At 38.8% G+C, this 16696-nt stretch overlaps 2 protein-coding genes across 3 annotated transcripts; one reads left to right on the top strand and one right to left on the bottom strand.

Moving 5' to 3' along the window:
* The first annotated feature begins 1355 nt into the window (after positions 1 to 1355).
* cirbpa (cold inducible RNA binding protein a) lies at positions 1356 to 7231 on the top strand. 2 transcript variants are annotated; one of them, XR_003293328.1, is made up of 8 exons: positions 1356 to 1472; positions 2078 to 2183; positions 2287 to 2393; positions 3544 to 3685; positions 3771 to 3900; positions 4429 to 4484; positions 6597 to 6683; positions 6770 to 7231. XR_003293328.1 is itself a non-coding variant. In XM_026276347.1 (7 exons), exons 1-7 carry the CDS (start codon positions 1371 to 1373, stop codon positions 4856 to 4858), a joined length of 657 nt encoding a protein of 218 aa, XP_026132132.1. In that variant the 5' UTR covers positions 1356 to 1370; the 3' UTR covers positions 4859 to 5492. The 2 variants fall into 2 exon arrangements, 1 of the variants encoding a protein (XP_026132132.1); XM_026276347.1 differs by lacking the exons at positions 6597 to 6683; positions 6770 to 7231 and adding an exon at positions 4845 to 5492.
* A 107-nt stretch (positions 7232 to 7338) lies between these two features.
* On the bottom strand, positions 7339 to 16182 carry LOC113111528 (yjeF N-terminal domain-containing protein 3-like). Its single transcript, XM_026276334.1, has 6 exons — positions 15980 to 16182; positions 13443 to 13551; positions 9412 to 9522; positions 9225 to 9338; positions 7785 to 7935; positions 7339 to 7697 (listed from the first exon to the last, which is right to left on the bottom strand). The coding sequence occupies exons 1-6, from the start codon at positions 16024 to 16026 to the stop codon at positions 7501 to 7503; spliced, it is 729 nt and encodes a 242-aa protein (XP_026132119.1). The 5' UTR covers positions 16027 to 16182; the 3' UTR covers positions 7339 to 7500.
* Between the last annotated feature and the right edge of the window lie 514 nt (positions 16183 to 16696).

Here is a 16696-nt window from a genome sequence, read left to right as displayed (position 1 = left end):
CTCTCTCTCTCTCTCTCACACACACACACACACACACTCATACACACAAAAATTTCAAAAACACCATGATTTTTCTGTTTGTGCTGCAGATATAACAGCTGTGTGTGTGAAAGCAGACTCTTGTAAGTTTGTATCATATTTTAATTTCTCTGTGACTGGATTTAAAGAGCTCCAAGAGACAAATGGAAATCTATCTATTATGTGTGTATATATATATATATAAAACGTTATGTGCTTTCTTCTTTCTTTTTCTTTTGATGACCCAACCTGATGTCTATCTATCTCTTTCCCCTTATGTCTTATATTTTTTGTATTAGACATTTAACTTTGTATATATAAAAAGAATATATTATTTATAATAGTTTTTTTCTCGATTGCTTAAACAGATTTCTTGAAACTATGACTCATATTCTCAAAACAGTAAAAACAAATCTACAACTTCTCACTCAATTCCCCGAACAACCTATTTCAGGTCAAAATGAAGCTCTACACTCAAAACCATTCACTCTTGCTGAAAAACAAAACTTTGCCCTCAAAACACACACACACACACACACACACACACACACACACACAAATAAAACTTCTGATTGACTACCGGAACACATCCTTTTACAAAATGGAAGCAGACAGAAACTCTGTACATAAGATAATTTGATGAATGTGTTGTAACAGAGGAAAGCTTTTAAAAGTTACAGAGTACACTGAGGTACATCTTCCTGTTTTCCTCCCTGAATGCTTCTATGACCGAGGGGACGGTGAAGCAACTTAAGTTTGGTTACTACAACTAGTGGCACAAGTTTAATCTGAGACTCCTTGACCCTCATCATCTTCCTCCTCTTCCTCTTCTTCCTCCTCTGTGGGGTCCTCGACCTTTTCAGTCACGTATCTCTGGATCCATTGTTCCAAAACTGAATGAACTGACTGGGATCTTGTATCTGTCTGTCGAAGGTTCTGACTGGTGTGTGATAAATGTAAACTCTTCGTGTTTCCTCGTGTGTATCTGTGTGCTAACTGAGCTCAAGCTGTAACTGGAGTGAACAATACTGAATGCTAGAGCTTTCTAAATGACCACATGGTGTAAGCACTGAGAAATGTAGGGAGTTGTGTTTAGAGTTTTGCAGTAAGAGTTCATCAAATCTGACTCGTGTGTTAAAGCAGGGGAATAGTGATTATAGTTTAGCGAAATGTGTGTGCTTTCTGAAAAATAGCGTTATGGTACTGAAATTGAAATTTTAGCACAAAAGCCTGCGCAATTGAGAAAAACTGAATATCATCCTCTCTCTCTCTCTCTCTCTCTCTCTCTCTCTCTCTCTCTCTCTGTGTGGTGTTCAGGATATGTAAATGAGCGTGTGTTAGGCCCCGCCCCCATGCGCAGAGTATATAAGCGCTGCTCGGCGCTCTGCTGCGTCTCTGAAGTTCTGATCGTGTTCAAGACGTGCATCATCTCACCTGCAACTGCGACATCACAGGTACTGGCTTCTTTTATGCGTTTTTTGTTTTATTAACCGGCGCTAGTTTGTTTTATTCGACGTATGCTTCACTATATGATACATTTAGCCGATTTAACAATGGAGTTTTCGTGTTAGACCGTGTTTTGTCCATCGTGGTTCGCGCGCTGTTTAAAATGGCGACGCCTGATGGAGCTCTTCATCATCCTCGCCTCAGATCAACCGATTTAATCAATTAAGGATTAGTCCGTCGGTTATTTTTCCGTCTGTGACCGTGTATTTCTGTGTTATAATGCACCTGTGATGGCGGACGGCCTCAGATCAGCCGGTTTTTTTTAAGCTTTATTCGGTAATTTGGGTGTTTGTATGGAGTCTTTTGTTTGACCCAGTTTAGATCAGCGTGCTTCGTGACCCACATGTCGAGTCTGACTAAACACGACACGGCAAAAGTTCAAATAACGTGTTAATATTAACGTACTTAAGCGCAAATAATCGCTAAATGCCTCTTTGTTTGATTTACACCTTTTTAATCGTTTTTCTACCCAAAGTCAGCTCTGAAGTGTTTGTTTCTCCTCTAAACGAGCTGTGATGTAACGCGTGTGTGTTTTGTGACCCGCGTGTTTTAGATCACAATGTCTGACGAAGGAAAGCTGTTTGTCGGTGGACTCAGTTTCGATACCACCGAACAGTCGCTAGAGGACGCTTTCGCCAAATATGGCGTCATCACCAACGGTGAGTAGCCAATCACTGACGCGCTCTTCTGCCGCGCTTCTTCTGATTGGTTTGTGCGTTCACTGTGATTTGCATAAGCATCTCATAATGCGTGTGTTTTCAGTTCATGTGGCCCGAAACCGAGAAACCAACAGATCCAGAGGATTCGGATTCGTGACCTTTGAGAACCCAGAAGATGCGAAGGACGCGATGGAGGGAATGAATGGAAAGGTTCGTTACTGAGTCACTCTTTGATGTAGGTTCAAAGTGCGATTGGGTTTCTGGCGGTTTTTAGTGAGTCGGATCACTTGAATCGGTAGTAAAGAACCGATTCTTTCGGCTCAATTCTCAATTCAGCCATATTCTCAACCTCGGATTGATGTAAATGTCTCCTACATTGCATAATGTATACTTAAAAACCTAGTTTCTCTTTTGATATTAAAGTCCTGAACTATTAAATTTAAATTAAAAATCATAAAGTGACTTTTTTTTGGTACAGAAGTTTTAATTTTGAATAAGTGTTTAATCTAGATTAAGTCCTAAATGTGAGTGCACACAGATGGATCAATGGTAGCTTGAATAAAGATGCAGAGATTTTGATCATTTATCACAATTGGTTAAGATTTCTATGAAGTGAAATTGCAGTAGCCTCAGTTTCATTTGGTTAAATTTATTCTGACTAAGTATTTAATCATGTCTCCCATAGTAGCATGCATTTAAATCCTAAATAAGATGAATGCAGTTAAAACCACAACTCCTCAATGCCATGGTAAATATAACTATAGGTGTCGTCTTAGTATGAAAAACAAGTCTGAACATTCAGTATAACTGCATATTATAGTTTAATCAAATACATACTATTATACCATTACACCTTTAATAAAAACTCAGTGTGAATGTCAATACCATGGTGCAGTGAGTTACTACAGTAAATCCATGGTAAATTATGGTGTAGATCGATTAACCTTCTGACGGTCTAGTTGTACATTTTATAATGTGCATTTAAATGTTTATCATTGAGATTAAGGCCCTGCTATACACACATGCATACAAACACATATCTGCGTGTGTGTGCGCAGGGGTGCAGATAAGGCAAGGCTAGTTTATATAGCACGTTTCGCACACCATGGTAATTCAAAGGGCTTTACATGAAGAAAAAAAAATATATATATATATATTTTTTTTTTTTTTACTCATGTAGTTTAAAATGGTAGTTATAGTACACTTTAATAAAATGGCAGTTAACTTCACACTTTCATTCTCAAACTGAACGACCGTGTGCTCAAGAGTCATCTAAAGCCACGACGGCACTAAAGTGATCTCACACTGTTTAATACTGAGCCGCTGGTTTGGGTGTTAAGTGTTTGTTTTCTCCGTGTAGTCTGTGGACGGCCGGACGATCCGTGTGGATGAGGCTGGGAAGGGCGGCGGTGGAGGAGGTGGACGCTCCGGTGGAGGATCCTACAGAGGAGGTGGAGGAGGAGGTGGTGGAGGCTTCTACAGAGGAGGCCGAGGAAGAGGAGGTGCGTGAGCTGCAGTCCATCAGTGTGTGTGTGTGATCGGCAGGTGTGTGTCGTGCTCAGACTCCGTGTTCTTCTCTCTCTGAAGGTGGAGGCAGCTACGGCGGTGGAGACCGTGGGTACGGAGGAGACCGGAGCTACGGCAGCGGTGGAGGATATAAGAGCGGAGGAGGTGGAGGATACTCCTCTGGAGGAGGTGGAGGATACAGCAGAGACAGGTGAGTGTTCCTGAACCTGACCGACTGCAGAAATAAAACCCCTTTAGACTGAAACCATTAATGATATCAGGCATTAATGTGTAGTTACGCAAACACAACACCCAGTAACCACCTCAGGAAATACGAAGTTATTTAGGATTTTATTTGACACTGGGTGTTTAAAATGAATAATGCATAACACATGGTTTATTTTCTTGGCTTGTGCAGTTTAATGTGCACCTTTAAAAAAAAAAAAAAAAAAAAGTCCCCAAAAATTTCTTAGTTGCATAAATCTAAAAATTAAAATGCATGTATTTTAGATTTAAGAACATTTTTGCATAAATTTTTCCATACAACAATGCACTAAATTCATTCAGTTTTATAATTCTAAATCTGCCTGAAAGCAGTGCAGTGTTTCAGCAGCCCTTCAGATGTTCTGCTCTTCCTGAACGAGGCACAGTTCATCTGTTTGTGTTCGGATCTCGTGATCCGTGCGGTTTTCTTCTGCTCTTGTGATCGGTTTCTCACACCGTTTTCTTCCGTCCTCAGGAATTCTGGGAACAGCGACCGTGGCAGCTCTTACAGAGACAGCTATGATAGTTATGGTACGTATCTGTTCTGAGATCCCTGTATGAACATGTCGTCTGTGTTCGTTCGTGTGGACGAGTCAAACAGGCTTTTCTAGAGTTACTGTGGGGCGTGTCACTTTATGCTTTAAGATAAACCACTAATGCTTTCAAGTGGCCCAGTTCTAATTCGGAGTAAGTTTCCGGCTCAGTAATTTGACCGAACTCCCATATTAGAGAGAAATGAATCAGAATCAAGTCTATAGAGTCGTGATGTGAACCGCAGGATCTCTCTGCCCGGGCGACCCTGTTCTGATGTTGGGGGGGGTGTTAGTGGAGGGATTGTGTTAAACCTGTTGAGATGCTTGAGTGTCTTCATGTGTGATACTTCCTCCTCAGCTGTACAAGACTAGAACCCAAGACCCGACGCGTCAGCGGCAGAGCGTTTCTAAAGACTCATGGATCTGTTCTTGGATTTTGTTGTAGCTGTTCTCCATGTTTCTGTTCAGTTCTTGTACTCTGAGAGGAAGGCCGCTCTGATCGCCGGCCGTGAATGAATGAATGTTGATGTGCTGATGGGTCTCTCTTTTGCCTCATTTGATTCCTTTAATCACGAGCGAGCTGCTCTCATGTTAGTGCTTCTGTGGGAGTCTAGAGAGCGTTTGCTCTGTGTTTGTTACTGATGCGCAGCCGCTGTCTTAAGCACTGCTCCTTCTGTTCGCTGTAAGCCAATGATGTGTCCCAAAAAGTCACTTTATTTCAGACTGAGCGGAGCAGAGGACGGCTGACGTGTCTCTGTCTGTCGCTGCTCCTCACATCCTGCATTTTAATGATGGACTCTTGACCAATATCTTTCTATCTACCAATCATTCACTTGAGAGAGAACCAGAACTTGTTAACAGTACACTCCAGAACTGGGAAAGAAATCCTTGTGCTCTTGTTTCCTTTGTATCAAAATTTGAGACTCTATTTTGTTTTTATTATTTTTATTTTTTGCCTTTCAATTGTGGCTTCATGGAGCCTATTAAACGAAACCATTTGTTCAAACGCTTTGAATTCTGTTGTGCCTTACAAAAACTTACAAGATGGGAAAGAAATTACTTATTACAAAATGACTTGGTTATCAAATTAATCTACTCACTATAAATTACCTTTTTAGTTTTGTTATAGTTGTGCTTTCAGCTGCATCTAAGCGGTTTTAAATTAAATTGTAATTAAAGGGTTTATTTTAAGGGTTGTTTTTAAAGTATAGTTCTCTCACATTAGTTTCTCAGGCTTTACTCGTGTAGTGCCAAACCTGATTAAACTGTTGGAGACCAAGTCTTTTTGGTTTGTGTTGACTTCCATTAATTTGGACCCGTTCAGTGTGAACCGAAACGGTTTGGTCTCCAGCGGTTCTGAATAACTCATCTCTCATGATTCTGCATCATTAGTGATATGACGAGTAAATAATTGAGTGAACCATATCTTCAACTGTAGTAAGAGCATCCTAAGTGGTCTCGAACATTAGCTTGGTTTAAATGTTTAATCGCTATAAAAAATGCACATTCAATTAACAGCTCAACTAGAAGAACCGCAGAATTCTGCCTCAGCTCCACCAGGAACCGAAGAGTTTGTTTGGCTTTGAAGACTAATTGGGTTTGTTACTAAAGTTTTCTCCTGGTGTGTCCATGTTCAGATGATATGAAGACCATAGCTTCAGTGTAAAGAGAATGATCTTCACTCGTGCTAGTTAGAGTGAGTTATGAGTGTGTTTCACCCAAACATTGCTTGATTGAACCCAAGCGCTCCGGATGAGTTTCCTCAAGCGTTGCATCTCCTGAAGTGACTCCTGACTCTGGCTGCTCTGTGCGTTAGCTGTGTGCGCGAGGTAACTTCCTGTTCACTTCTTAAACTCAGATCAATCTCCTCAGACGGACGTCAGGCACTCAAAGAGTTAAATTCCCACTCATTTCTCCCCATGCACTGCCAACCATTCTAGAAAGACTTCACATTTAGGCTCTGATCACCAACACCTTCACTTCCACCAATGTAGCTCAATTTGAGAAACGCCAGATTAGGTCCCAGAGTGAGTTGTTTTTGAGCAAAGACACTGTGATTAGTTCTGTGTTCGTGTTCGTGTGTTTAATGTTGGTTCTCTGGTTTGTTCAGGTTGAGTTCTCATCGGAGAGCGTCTGGGGTTTGAAGAAGCTCGAGGACTGATGGATCATGTCTGTTCCTCTGAGGCCGAAGCGTGAGGTTGGTGTTTCGTTGATGGAACGTCTGATGATCTCATTACTGACTGACTGTAGGTTTGATTGAGTTCCACTGATCTGGTTTTATAGATGATGGAACGGCGAGCAGATGATGAAAGCTCGAGGAGGTTCTTGAACAGCAGCTGTTGAAAGCCCTTTACCAGCTTTGGTTATTCTTTCCTTAACAACGACCAGCCTTCTGGAAATCAGTTGTAAATCTGATGATGCAGTATTCTCTCCAAATACTGGCCTGTCTTCTGCTCTGGAATTGAGACTCAGTAACACTTTACTGTAACCTTCTGAAAATCATGTTACTCAGTGCAATACAAGAGCGATAAATTTGTAACAGTCTGTATCTTTGTTAATAAAAATCCACCTGTTCTTTGAGTTGTTAACTAGTTTTGATGTTAAAAATACATTTGTACATGTTTGAGGTAAACGTTGATTAGTTTAATGCCTTAGAAGTATTTCATGTAAGTTAATGTGGTTAACTAAATTAAGTTTTTCTCATGTTTGTGGATTATTTTGACCTTAATAAAATATGAAAAATGACACTGGTGTGCTTTAGTGTTTAATCAAGAGGTTTGTTTTGAAATGCTTTTATTTCATACAAAAATGTAATGAAATAACACCAGTCAAAAATCACTGGCCTAAAAAATAAAGTAGCCTATAAATCCCTTTTTATTCTATGTTATCACCAAATATTGGATTTTTGAAATCGATAAAATGAAAATTTGCTAAATCTTTAACACTGATCAAACCTTTACATTGAATAAAATCAAACGTTAAACCCTTAAGTGAAGATGTCTGCACACAGTGGATCACAGCTGGACCACAGACTCCGTCCCGGAGAACTTGGGCAGGTTCAGATCGTACTTCCTCTGAAGGTCAAAGGGCAGGAAGCGTCCGGCCAGAAAGTGTGATCCAGGGAAGTTCAGGGCACATCTCTTCGGGGCCATCAGAGAGACCAGAAGCGCAGGACTGATCCCGTCTGAGCTGGACTCGTCTGCGTCCCAACCTGCACTTCAACACATTACTGTGAGATGAGCTCGATCAGGTGTGTGTGTGTATGTGTGTGAGACTGATGCTGGGTGAGGGCTCGTACCTGACGGGATGTCCAGGCTGACGATGGGCACTTTGAGTCCTCGGAGCGTCTGCAGGACTCCAGTAAACGGCTCTCCAACCGACGATGCTTCAGTCTCTGGACCCAGAACTGCATCCACAACCAGATTATACGCTTCATTGATCAGCTGCACCTTTACGAAGAAAAGCAGCAAACGATTGACTTCACCGGGTCAGTTCTGTTGATGGTATGCAGCCTGATTGAGTAATTGCACTCTGTCAGATGAAGTTGTTTTTTAACCTTTAAGTTATTCATTCATTTTTGACTAAATAGGTTTACATTTGGTTTTTAGAATTTTTACCTCATTGGAAATAGGGTTTTGGCTCTTGCTACGTGGACAAGGAATGAAGGGCGTGGTTCCAATCTTACCGAAAGCTCATTTTTGATGATATCAACTTCAAATTTGAAACATATCTTATGATTTATGGCTTTGATCTTCTCACTGATTTAGAGTAAAAGAGTCAGTCCAGTGTTTGAGTTTTGGGGTCTCAGCTGTTTGAAAACGTGGATGTGACCGTCTACACTCTACATTAAAGACACATTTGTGAAGGTTAGTTAAAGCATTAACCTACACGCACTAACATAGAGCTAAATATTTTAGCATCTTTGTCAGTGCCAGTTAAATATATTGGTGATTTCATAAGCTACACTTTAACTGAAAACTGAATATACTTAACTATAGATAAAAAATAAAGGCAATAACCACCGCTCTTCTTCAGTTAACACTAGGAACTGAAGTCTTCTTAAGCCCTGAAAACATGTAATAAATTTAATGTGGAAAAACAAATAGGCTGCACCCGAAGAGACGCAGCCCACAGTGTTTGTCTTTTAAAAATGTTTTCTCTTCAAAAGAGTGAAAGAATGACGGCCCACTAACATTAGCATGGACATTGTACTTCATCTTGCATTCATCAGCATTACTTCTTGAGGCAGGAGGGAGAAAACTGTAAAGTTTTTGGAAAAGAGGAAAAACTTTTGATATAATTTTTGTTCAGAGAAAAAGAAAAATTGTTGGGGGCAAAAAAAAACATAAAAAAGCTTTTAAATTTAAGACAAAAGAGTACTTTGTTCAGTTTGTGGGAAACATTTTGACCTTTACTGTCTTCAAAAAAACGTATTTCTTTAAAAAAAAAAAAAGACAAATGCGTTTTGATTCAAGAATTATTTTTTTTTTAGTTTTGTTTGTTTCAATCATAAAATTTAATGGACAAAGTTTTTGTTTTGTTTTTGTTTGTTTGATGGGAGAAACAAGTTTGTTGAAGAGAGAGAAAATTTCAGAAAGGATCCAAGGCTATTCTTTTTTCCACCTTAATTTTTTTTTTTATGTTTTCGAGTTGCAGATTGTGGCTTCTATAGACAACGACCCAGATTTACTCGTGAAGCTTGTTTCATGTTAGAGTAGGTCTTGAACTCTGATCTCACCTCAGTGGGCAGGTAGGACAGGGACGGCAGGTCCATCCGCTCACACTGAACCATCAGGTCCTGATGAAGACCGTCTGAGGAGCGTTTGGGAGTGAAGACGGTGGGGATGTATTCCTGTCACACAGACACACATCAGTCAGTCGCAGTGATCACAGATGATACTGAAGTGTGTGGTGCATTCACTCACAAACACACGCAGATGACGAGCACACGCCAGGCCCACACAGCCGTTCTGATCCGGCCCACAGACCACCAGAACCGTCGGCTGCCGTTTCTCCAGAGACCACAGCGGGAAAACCTGCCAGAACACGCAAACACCAACAGACACTCAGCCATAGAAACTGTTTCCACATGGGATTAAAAGAGAAAAAAGCGATCTGCAACTTTATAGCTTGCAATTCAGGCCATTTCTTGCAATTCTTAAAAACAAAATCTCAGAGCTGCGAGATGTAAAGTTACAATTCTGATAATTAAAAAAGTCAGAATTGTGAGTTTACACACATCTTTTTTCTGCCACGAAATAAAAAAAATTGAATTGCAACTTTCTCTTTCGCTGTTCTGAGTTTATATCTTGCAAATCTGACATTTTGCAATTGTGAATGTTTTAAGACAGAATTATATATCTCACTATTCTGAATTAATTTCGCAATTCTGAATTATACTGTGTATCTCGGAACTCTGAATTACATATTTTGCAATTCTGAATTATGGCAATTCTGACTATACAGTATTGTTCAAAATAATAGCAGTACAATGTGACTAACCAGAATAATCAAGGTTTTTAGTATATTTTTTATTGCTACGTGGCAAACAAGTTACCAGTAGGTTCAGTAGATTGTCAGAAAACAAACAAGACCCAGCATTCATGATATGCACGCTCTTAAGGCTGTGCAATTGGGCAATTAGTTGAAAGGGGTGTGTTCAAAAGAATAGCAGTGTCTACCTTTGACTGTACAAACTCAAAACTATTTTGTACAAACATTTTTTTTTCTGGGATTTAGCAATCCTGTGAATCACTAAACTAATATTTAGTTGTATGACCACAGTTTTTTTAAAACTGCTTGACATCTGTGTGGCATGGAGTCAACCAACTTGTGGCACCTCTCAGCTGTTATTCCACTCCATGATTCTTTAACAACATTCCACAATTCATTCACATTTCTTGGTTTTGCTTCAGAAACAGCATTTTTGATATCACCCCACAAGTTCTCAATTGGATTAAGGTCTGGAGATTGGGCTGGCCACTCCATAACATTAATTTTGTTGGTTTGGAACCAAGACTTTGCCCGTTTACTAGTGTGTTTTGGGTCATTGTCTTGTTGAAACAACCATTTCAAGGGCATGTCCTCTTCAGCATAGGGCAACATGACCTCTTCAAGTATTTTAACATATGCAAACTGATCCATGATCCCTGGTATGCGATAAATAGGCCCAACACCATAGTAGGAGAAACATGCCCATATCATGATGCTTGCACCTCCATGCTTCACTGTCTTCACTGTGTACTGTGGCTTGAATTCAGAGTTTGGGGGTCGTCTCACAAACTGCCTGTGGCCCTTGGACCCAAAAAGAACAATTTTACTCTCATCAGTCCACAAAATGTTCCTCCATTTCTCTTTAGGCCAGTTGATGTGTTCTTTGGCAAATTGTAACCTCTTCTGCACATGCCTTTTTTTTAACAGAGGGACTTTGCGGGGGATTCTTGAAAATAGATTAGCTTCACACAGACGTCTTCTAACTGTCACAGTACTTACAGGTAACTCCAGACTGTCTTTGATCATCCTGGAGGTGATCATTGGCTGAGCCTTTGCCATTCTGGTTATTCTTCTATCCATTTTGATGGTTGTCTTCCGTTTTCTTCCACGTCTCTCTGGTTTTGCTCTCCATTTTAAGGCATTGGAGATCATTTTAGCTGAACAGCCTATCATTTTTTGCACCTCTTTATAGGTTTTCCCCTCTCTAATCAACTTTTTAATCAAAGTACGCTGTTCTTCTGAACAATGTCTTGAACGACCCATTTTCCTCAGCTTTCAAATGCATGTTCAACAAGTGTTGGCTTCATCCTTAAATAGGGGCCACCTGATTCACACCTGTTTCTTCACAAAATTGATGACCTCAGTGATTGAATGCCACACTGCTATTTTTTTGAACACACCCCTTTCAACTAATTCAACTAATTGCCCAATTGCACAGCCTTAAGAGCGTGCATATCATGAATGCTGGGTCTTGTTTGTTTTCTGACAATCTACTGAACCTACTGGTAACTTGTTTGCCACGTAGCAATAAAAAAATATACGAAAAACCTTGATTATTCTGGTTAGTCACATTGTACTGCTATTATTTTGAACAAGACTGTATATCTCACAATTCTATATTACATATTTCACAATTCTGACTTTATATCTCACAATTCTATATTACATATTTCACAATTCTGACTTTATATCTCACAATTCTATATTACATATTTCACAATTCTGACTTTATATCTCACAAGTCTGAATTACACATTTCGCAATTCTGACTTATTTCTCAATTCTGACTTTATATCTCGCAATTAGGGCTTTACATCTCGCAAGTCTGAATTACATATCTCACATTTCTGAATTGCATATTACACAATTCCGACTTTATATCTCACAATTCTGAATAACATATTTCACAATTCTGACTTAATTTCTCATAATTCTGACTTTATATCTCACAATTCTGTATTACGTATTTAGCAATTCTGAATTACATATTTCACAATTCTGATAATTTCTCATAATTCTGACTTTATATCTCACAATTCTGAATTAAATTTTTCGCAATTCTGAATGACATATTTTGCAATTCTGACTTTATATCTCGCAATTCTGACTTTTTATATCACAATACTTAATTACATATTTCACAATTCTGAATTATTTATTTCGCAATTCTGACTTTATATCGTGCAAGTTTTTACTTTAAATCTCGCAAATCTGAATTACATATTTAGCAATTCTGAATTATGTATCTTGCAATTCTGACTTTATATCTCACAATTTTAAATAACATATTTCTCAATTCTGACTTTATATCCTGCAACTCAGACCTATATCTTGCAATTCAGACTTTATATCTAACAAGCATGAATTATATATCTTGCAATTCTGAATGACATTTTTCATATATCTCGCAATTCTGACTTTATATCCCACAAGTCTGAATTACATATTTCACAATTCTGACTTTATTTCTCACGATTCTGACTTTATATCTCACAATTCTGACCTCATATCCCACAAGTCTGAATTACATATTTCGCAATTCTGACTTTATATCTCACAATTCTGACCTTTTATCTCACAATTCTTAATTACATATTTCACAATTCTTAATTATGTATCTCGCAATTCTGACTTTATATCATGCAATGCTTGCTTTATATCTCACAAATGTGAATTACATATTTCTCAATTCAGACTTTATATCTTGCAATTCTGACTTTATATCTCGTGAGCATGAATTATACATGGAATTCTGAATTACAAATTTTGCAATTCTGACTTTATTTCTCACAATTCTGAATTACATATTTCACAATTCTGAATTATGCATCTCGAAATTCAGACGTTATATCTCACAATTCTGACTTTTTATCTCACAATTCTTAATTACATATTTCACAATTCTGACTTTATATCTTGCAATTCTGACTTTTTATCGTGCAATTTTTTACTTTAAATCTCACAATTCAAGTTTTAAATATTTAGCTATTCTGAATTATGTATCTCGCAATTATTTTATATTGTGCAATTCTGGCTTTGTATCTCACATTTCTGAATTACGTATTTCTCAATTCAGACTTTATATCTCGCAATTCTGACTTTACATCTCGCAAGCATGAATTATACATCTTGCAATTCTGAATTACATATTTCGCAATTCTGACTTAATATCTTGCAAGTCTGAATTACATATTTTGCATTTCTGAATTATGTATCTCGCAATTTTGACTTTATATCTCACAATTCTGAATTACATATTTCTCAATTCTGACTTTATATCTTGGAATTCTGACTTTATATCTCGCAACTCTGAATTACGTATTTCTCAATTCTGAATTTATATCTCGCATTTTTGACTTTATATTTTGTATTTCTAAATTACGCGTTATGTGATTGATGTAATTAATCCGTGTGATCATCTAAAATAATTATTAAGTGTAGTTGAATTCTCATGTCTACAGACCTTTGTGATGGCAGTCGCACATGCGTGTCCCAGTATCTCCGTCAGCTGTTGCTGTCCAAAATGATAATCCCTTAGCAACTCTGTCTCTATGGCGACTGCTTCCTCTTTACTGCAAAACATAATAAATAAATGATTTGAGGTGAACACTAAGAAAATTATCAGCACCAAGACTTGTTAACATGAGTGTTAAACTCAGAATCAGTGAAAATACAGAGATATGAATGAGTGACTCTAGAAACACTGAATGTGGTACATGACAATCAGCGCACAGAGTTTCAATGACTTTCTAAACAAGTGTTGTTGTCTTGTTTTCCTGTACAAATATGTAAGCATCCTTAAATCAAGATACATTTACTGGAGATGCAAAATGATATGAAGTCTTATTTTCTGAAAAATAAAAAATATCAAAATGAAGTGACTTAATGTTTAAAACAAGAACAAATATCTGCACGTGGAGTCAGAAAATAAAACTTGTTTTCCCTTTCAATTAAGTTAATTTTTCTGAATAGATATTTGTTCTTTTTAATCATAAAATCACTTCATTTTGATCTGTTTCTCAGAAAACAAGACTTGATTTCTTGATTTAAGGATGCTTACATATTTGTTCTGGAAAACAAGACCAACATACTGCATCAGAACATGAGTGATCCAGGACTCCTGCAGAAAGTAAGATGCGTCCCGGATCCTCTGACCTTCTGTGATCGAGATCGATAGTGATTCCCGTGATGCTTGACTCCACAGTTCCTGAACTCATGCAGGGAATCGATTGAACAACAGATCATTCCTCACAGGAGATCATCTTCCAGAAACACAGATTCAGTCCTGGATTCTGATCTGTTTACAGCATCAAATGAACACATTTACACCACTTCTGAAATCACATCACACTCCTGACGTGATTCAAGACATATTCAAGTCTTCTGAGCTCATGTGATGAACAGCAGAGAGTTTGTGTTGAGTTGTGTTATATGTTCACGTGTTTTAGGACACAAAACACACAGCATCATATGAGTTTAGAAGAATTTTAAATAAAGTCATATGAGCTACTGTTATGATGCTTTGTGGTGTTTTCTCTCCTTTTTGTAGAGTTTGACAGTGTCCCAAAGAGCTGTTGTTTGATGCTGTTGATAATGTTCAGTTCTCAGTATCTGTCAGAAACTGTCCGGATGTGATCTCAGTCTGTAGTGTATGTATAATGAATGAGCTCCCTGCGCTGATGAACATCTGCTGCTGCACAGACACACAGCGAGACTCATCAGAGACTACAGAGATGCTGTAGATGGACATGTGTATATAAAGAAGGTCTGAATGAAGAAACTCGGGTTTAGTTTAAGATGAAACTGAAGCTCCTGCAGTCACTACACGTCTAAATGACAATAAAAACACATCTCCTTCAGTTCATCTGAGATCAGGATGAGTGTGTTTCTTCATCAGATTTGGAGAAATGAAGCACTGCATCAATGTCTCATCAATGGGTGCTGAGGGGAGGCACATTTTCATCTTAGGATGCACTATCACTTTAAATCTGTTCATATAGAGACACACATCACAGTTCTAATAAAGTTTTATCAACGTCTTTGATTCTCTGCAGTAATAACCTCAGCAGCACACGGATAATGAAAAGAGTTCATTACATTTAGATGATGACGGAGTGAATCTCAAGTGTTCCCTCAGAGAAAACATCAAATATCACTGTTAGTTCTCCAGAATCTCTTTTAAGATGTTTTCTGGATATAATCCTGTCACAGTTAGCAGAACTGTATAGTAAAAAGAGTTTGGCAGGAATAAACACAAGACAAACTGCTGTAATTATGTGTTAAAACAGCCACAAGACTAATAAAACAAGACAATAAACCAGTGCTAGATCACAGTTTGAGTCAAAACACACGAGTAGAGCTGAACAGACATGAACAGAGCTGAGAAACAGTGAAGCAGAGAAAGAGACAGAGACAGATTAGAAGTGTTTCACTCTACATTAGGTTCAGTTTCACACATAACACAGCTGTGTGTGTCTCTCTCTCTGTGTGTGTGTGTGTGTGTGCCTGTGAGAGAGAGAGAGAGAGAGAGAGTGTGCGTGTGTGTGTGTGTCTGTGAGAGAGAGTGTGTGTTTGTGAGTGAGTGTGTGTGTGTCTGTGAGAGAGAGTGTGTGTGTGTGTGTGTGTCTGTGAGAGAGTGTGTGTGTGTGTGTGTGTGTGTGTGTGTGTGTGTGTGAGAGAGAGTGTGTGTGTGTGTGTGTGTGTGTGTCTGTGAGAGAGTGTGTGTGTGTGTCTGTGTGTGTGTGTGTCTGTGAGAGAGTGTGTGTGTGTGTGTCTGTGAGAGAGTGTGTGTGTATGTGTGTGTGTGTGTGTGTGTGTGTGTGTGTGTCTGTGAGAGAGTGTGTGTGTGTGTGTGTCTGTGAGAGAGAGTGTGTGTGTGTGTGTCTGTGAGAGAGAGTGTGTGTGTGTGTGTGTCTGTGAGAGAGAGTGTGTGTGTGTGTGTGTGTCTGTGAGAGAGAGAGTGTGTGTGTGTGTCTGTGAGTGTGTGTGTGTGTGTGTTACCTGATGTATCTGGGCGCTCGCACACACTCCTGACTCCTGCTGTTCATCTTCACTGGTCTGAAGCAGAGATGAGCAGAGCTCCAGAGCTTCGGCTGCTTCTGTGTGGATCTGTAGATGCAGCTGATGATGTGAGAGTGTGAGAGCCAATCACAGAGCAGGGGGAGGAGCCAGCGATGACACGCAGCTGATAGAATCTCACATCTTCATCACAGCATTAGTGTATCACTGAGAAAGATGATCATATTCTGAGCTCTGGTGTGGCCTTCATGCAAATGAGCAGATATTTTTATTAAACATGAAGGAGGAACAGTTCCTCATCTCGTGGAGATGCAAATAACGAACAATGAGCCTGTTGTGAAGCAGAGGAGCGAGACTTTATAGTTTAAATAATATATTTAATACGTTTTTACTTTGATATTGTCTGTGTTCATTTTAATATGAATAATGAAATCGAGAGACAGCAGAGTTCTGCAGGGAATCGAGGCTTTCTAGAGCTTCAGAAATGTTCAGAAAGCATCACGAGCTGTTTTTATGTTATTACACAATCCAGTTGAGTTTACGCAAATCAGAAATAAAAAAAATATGATATTTTAACTTCATACTGCTCTTCAGAAAACAACATAAGGGCTTTCTAAGAGAAATGTCCTCTTGGATCTCCTTCCTTCTTGATATACAGCAGCAGTGAAACAGATTCAACACTCAGGTGTGAGTGATGCA

This window comes from Carassius auratus, chromosome 2, assembly GCF_003368295.1.
Source record: "Carassius auratus strain Wakin chromosome 2, ASM336829v1, whole genome shotgun sequence".
Lineage (NCBI taxonomy): Eukaryota > Metazoa > Chordata > Actinopteri > Cypriniformes > Cyprinidae > Carassius > Carassius auratus.
Note: the sequence above shows the minus strand (reverse complement) of the source record. Positions and strands in the feature narration are given on the sequence as shown.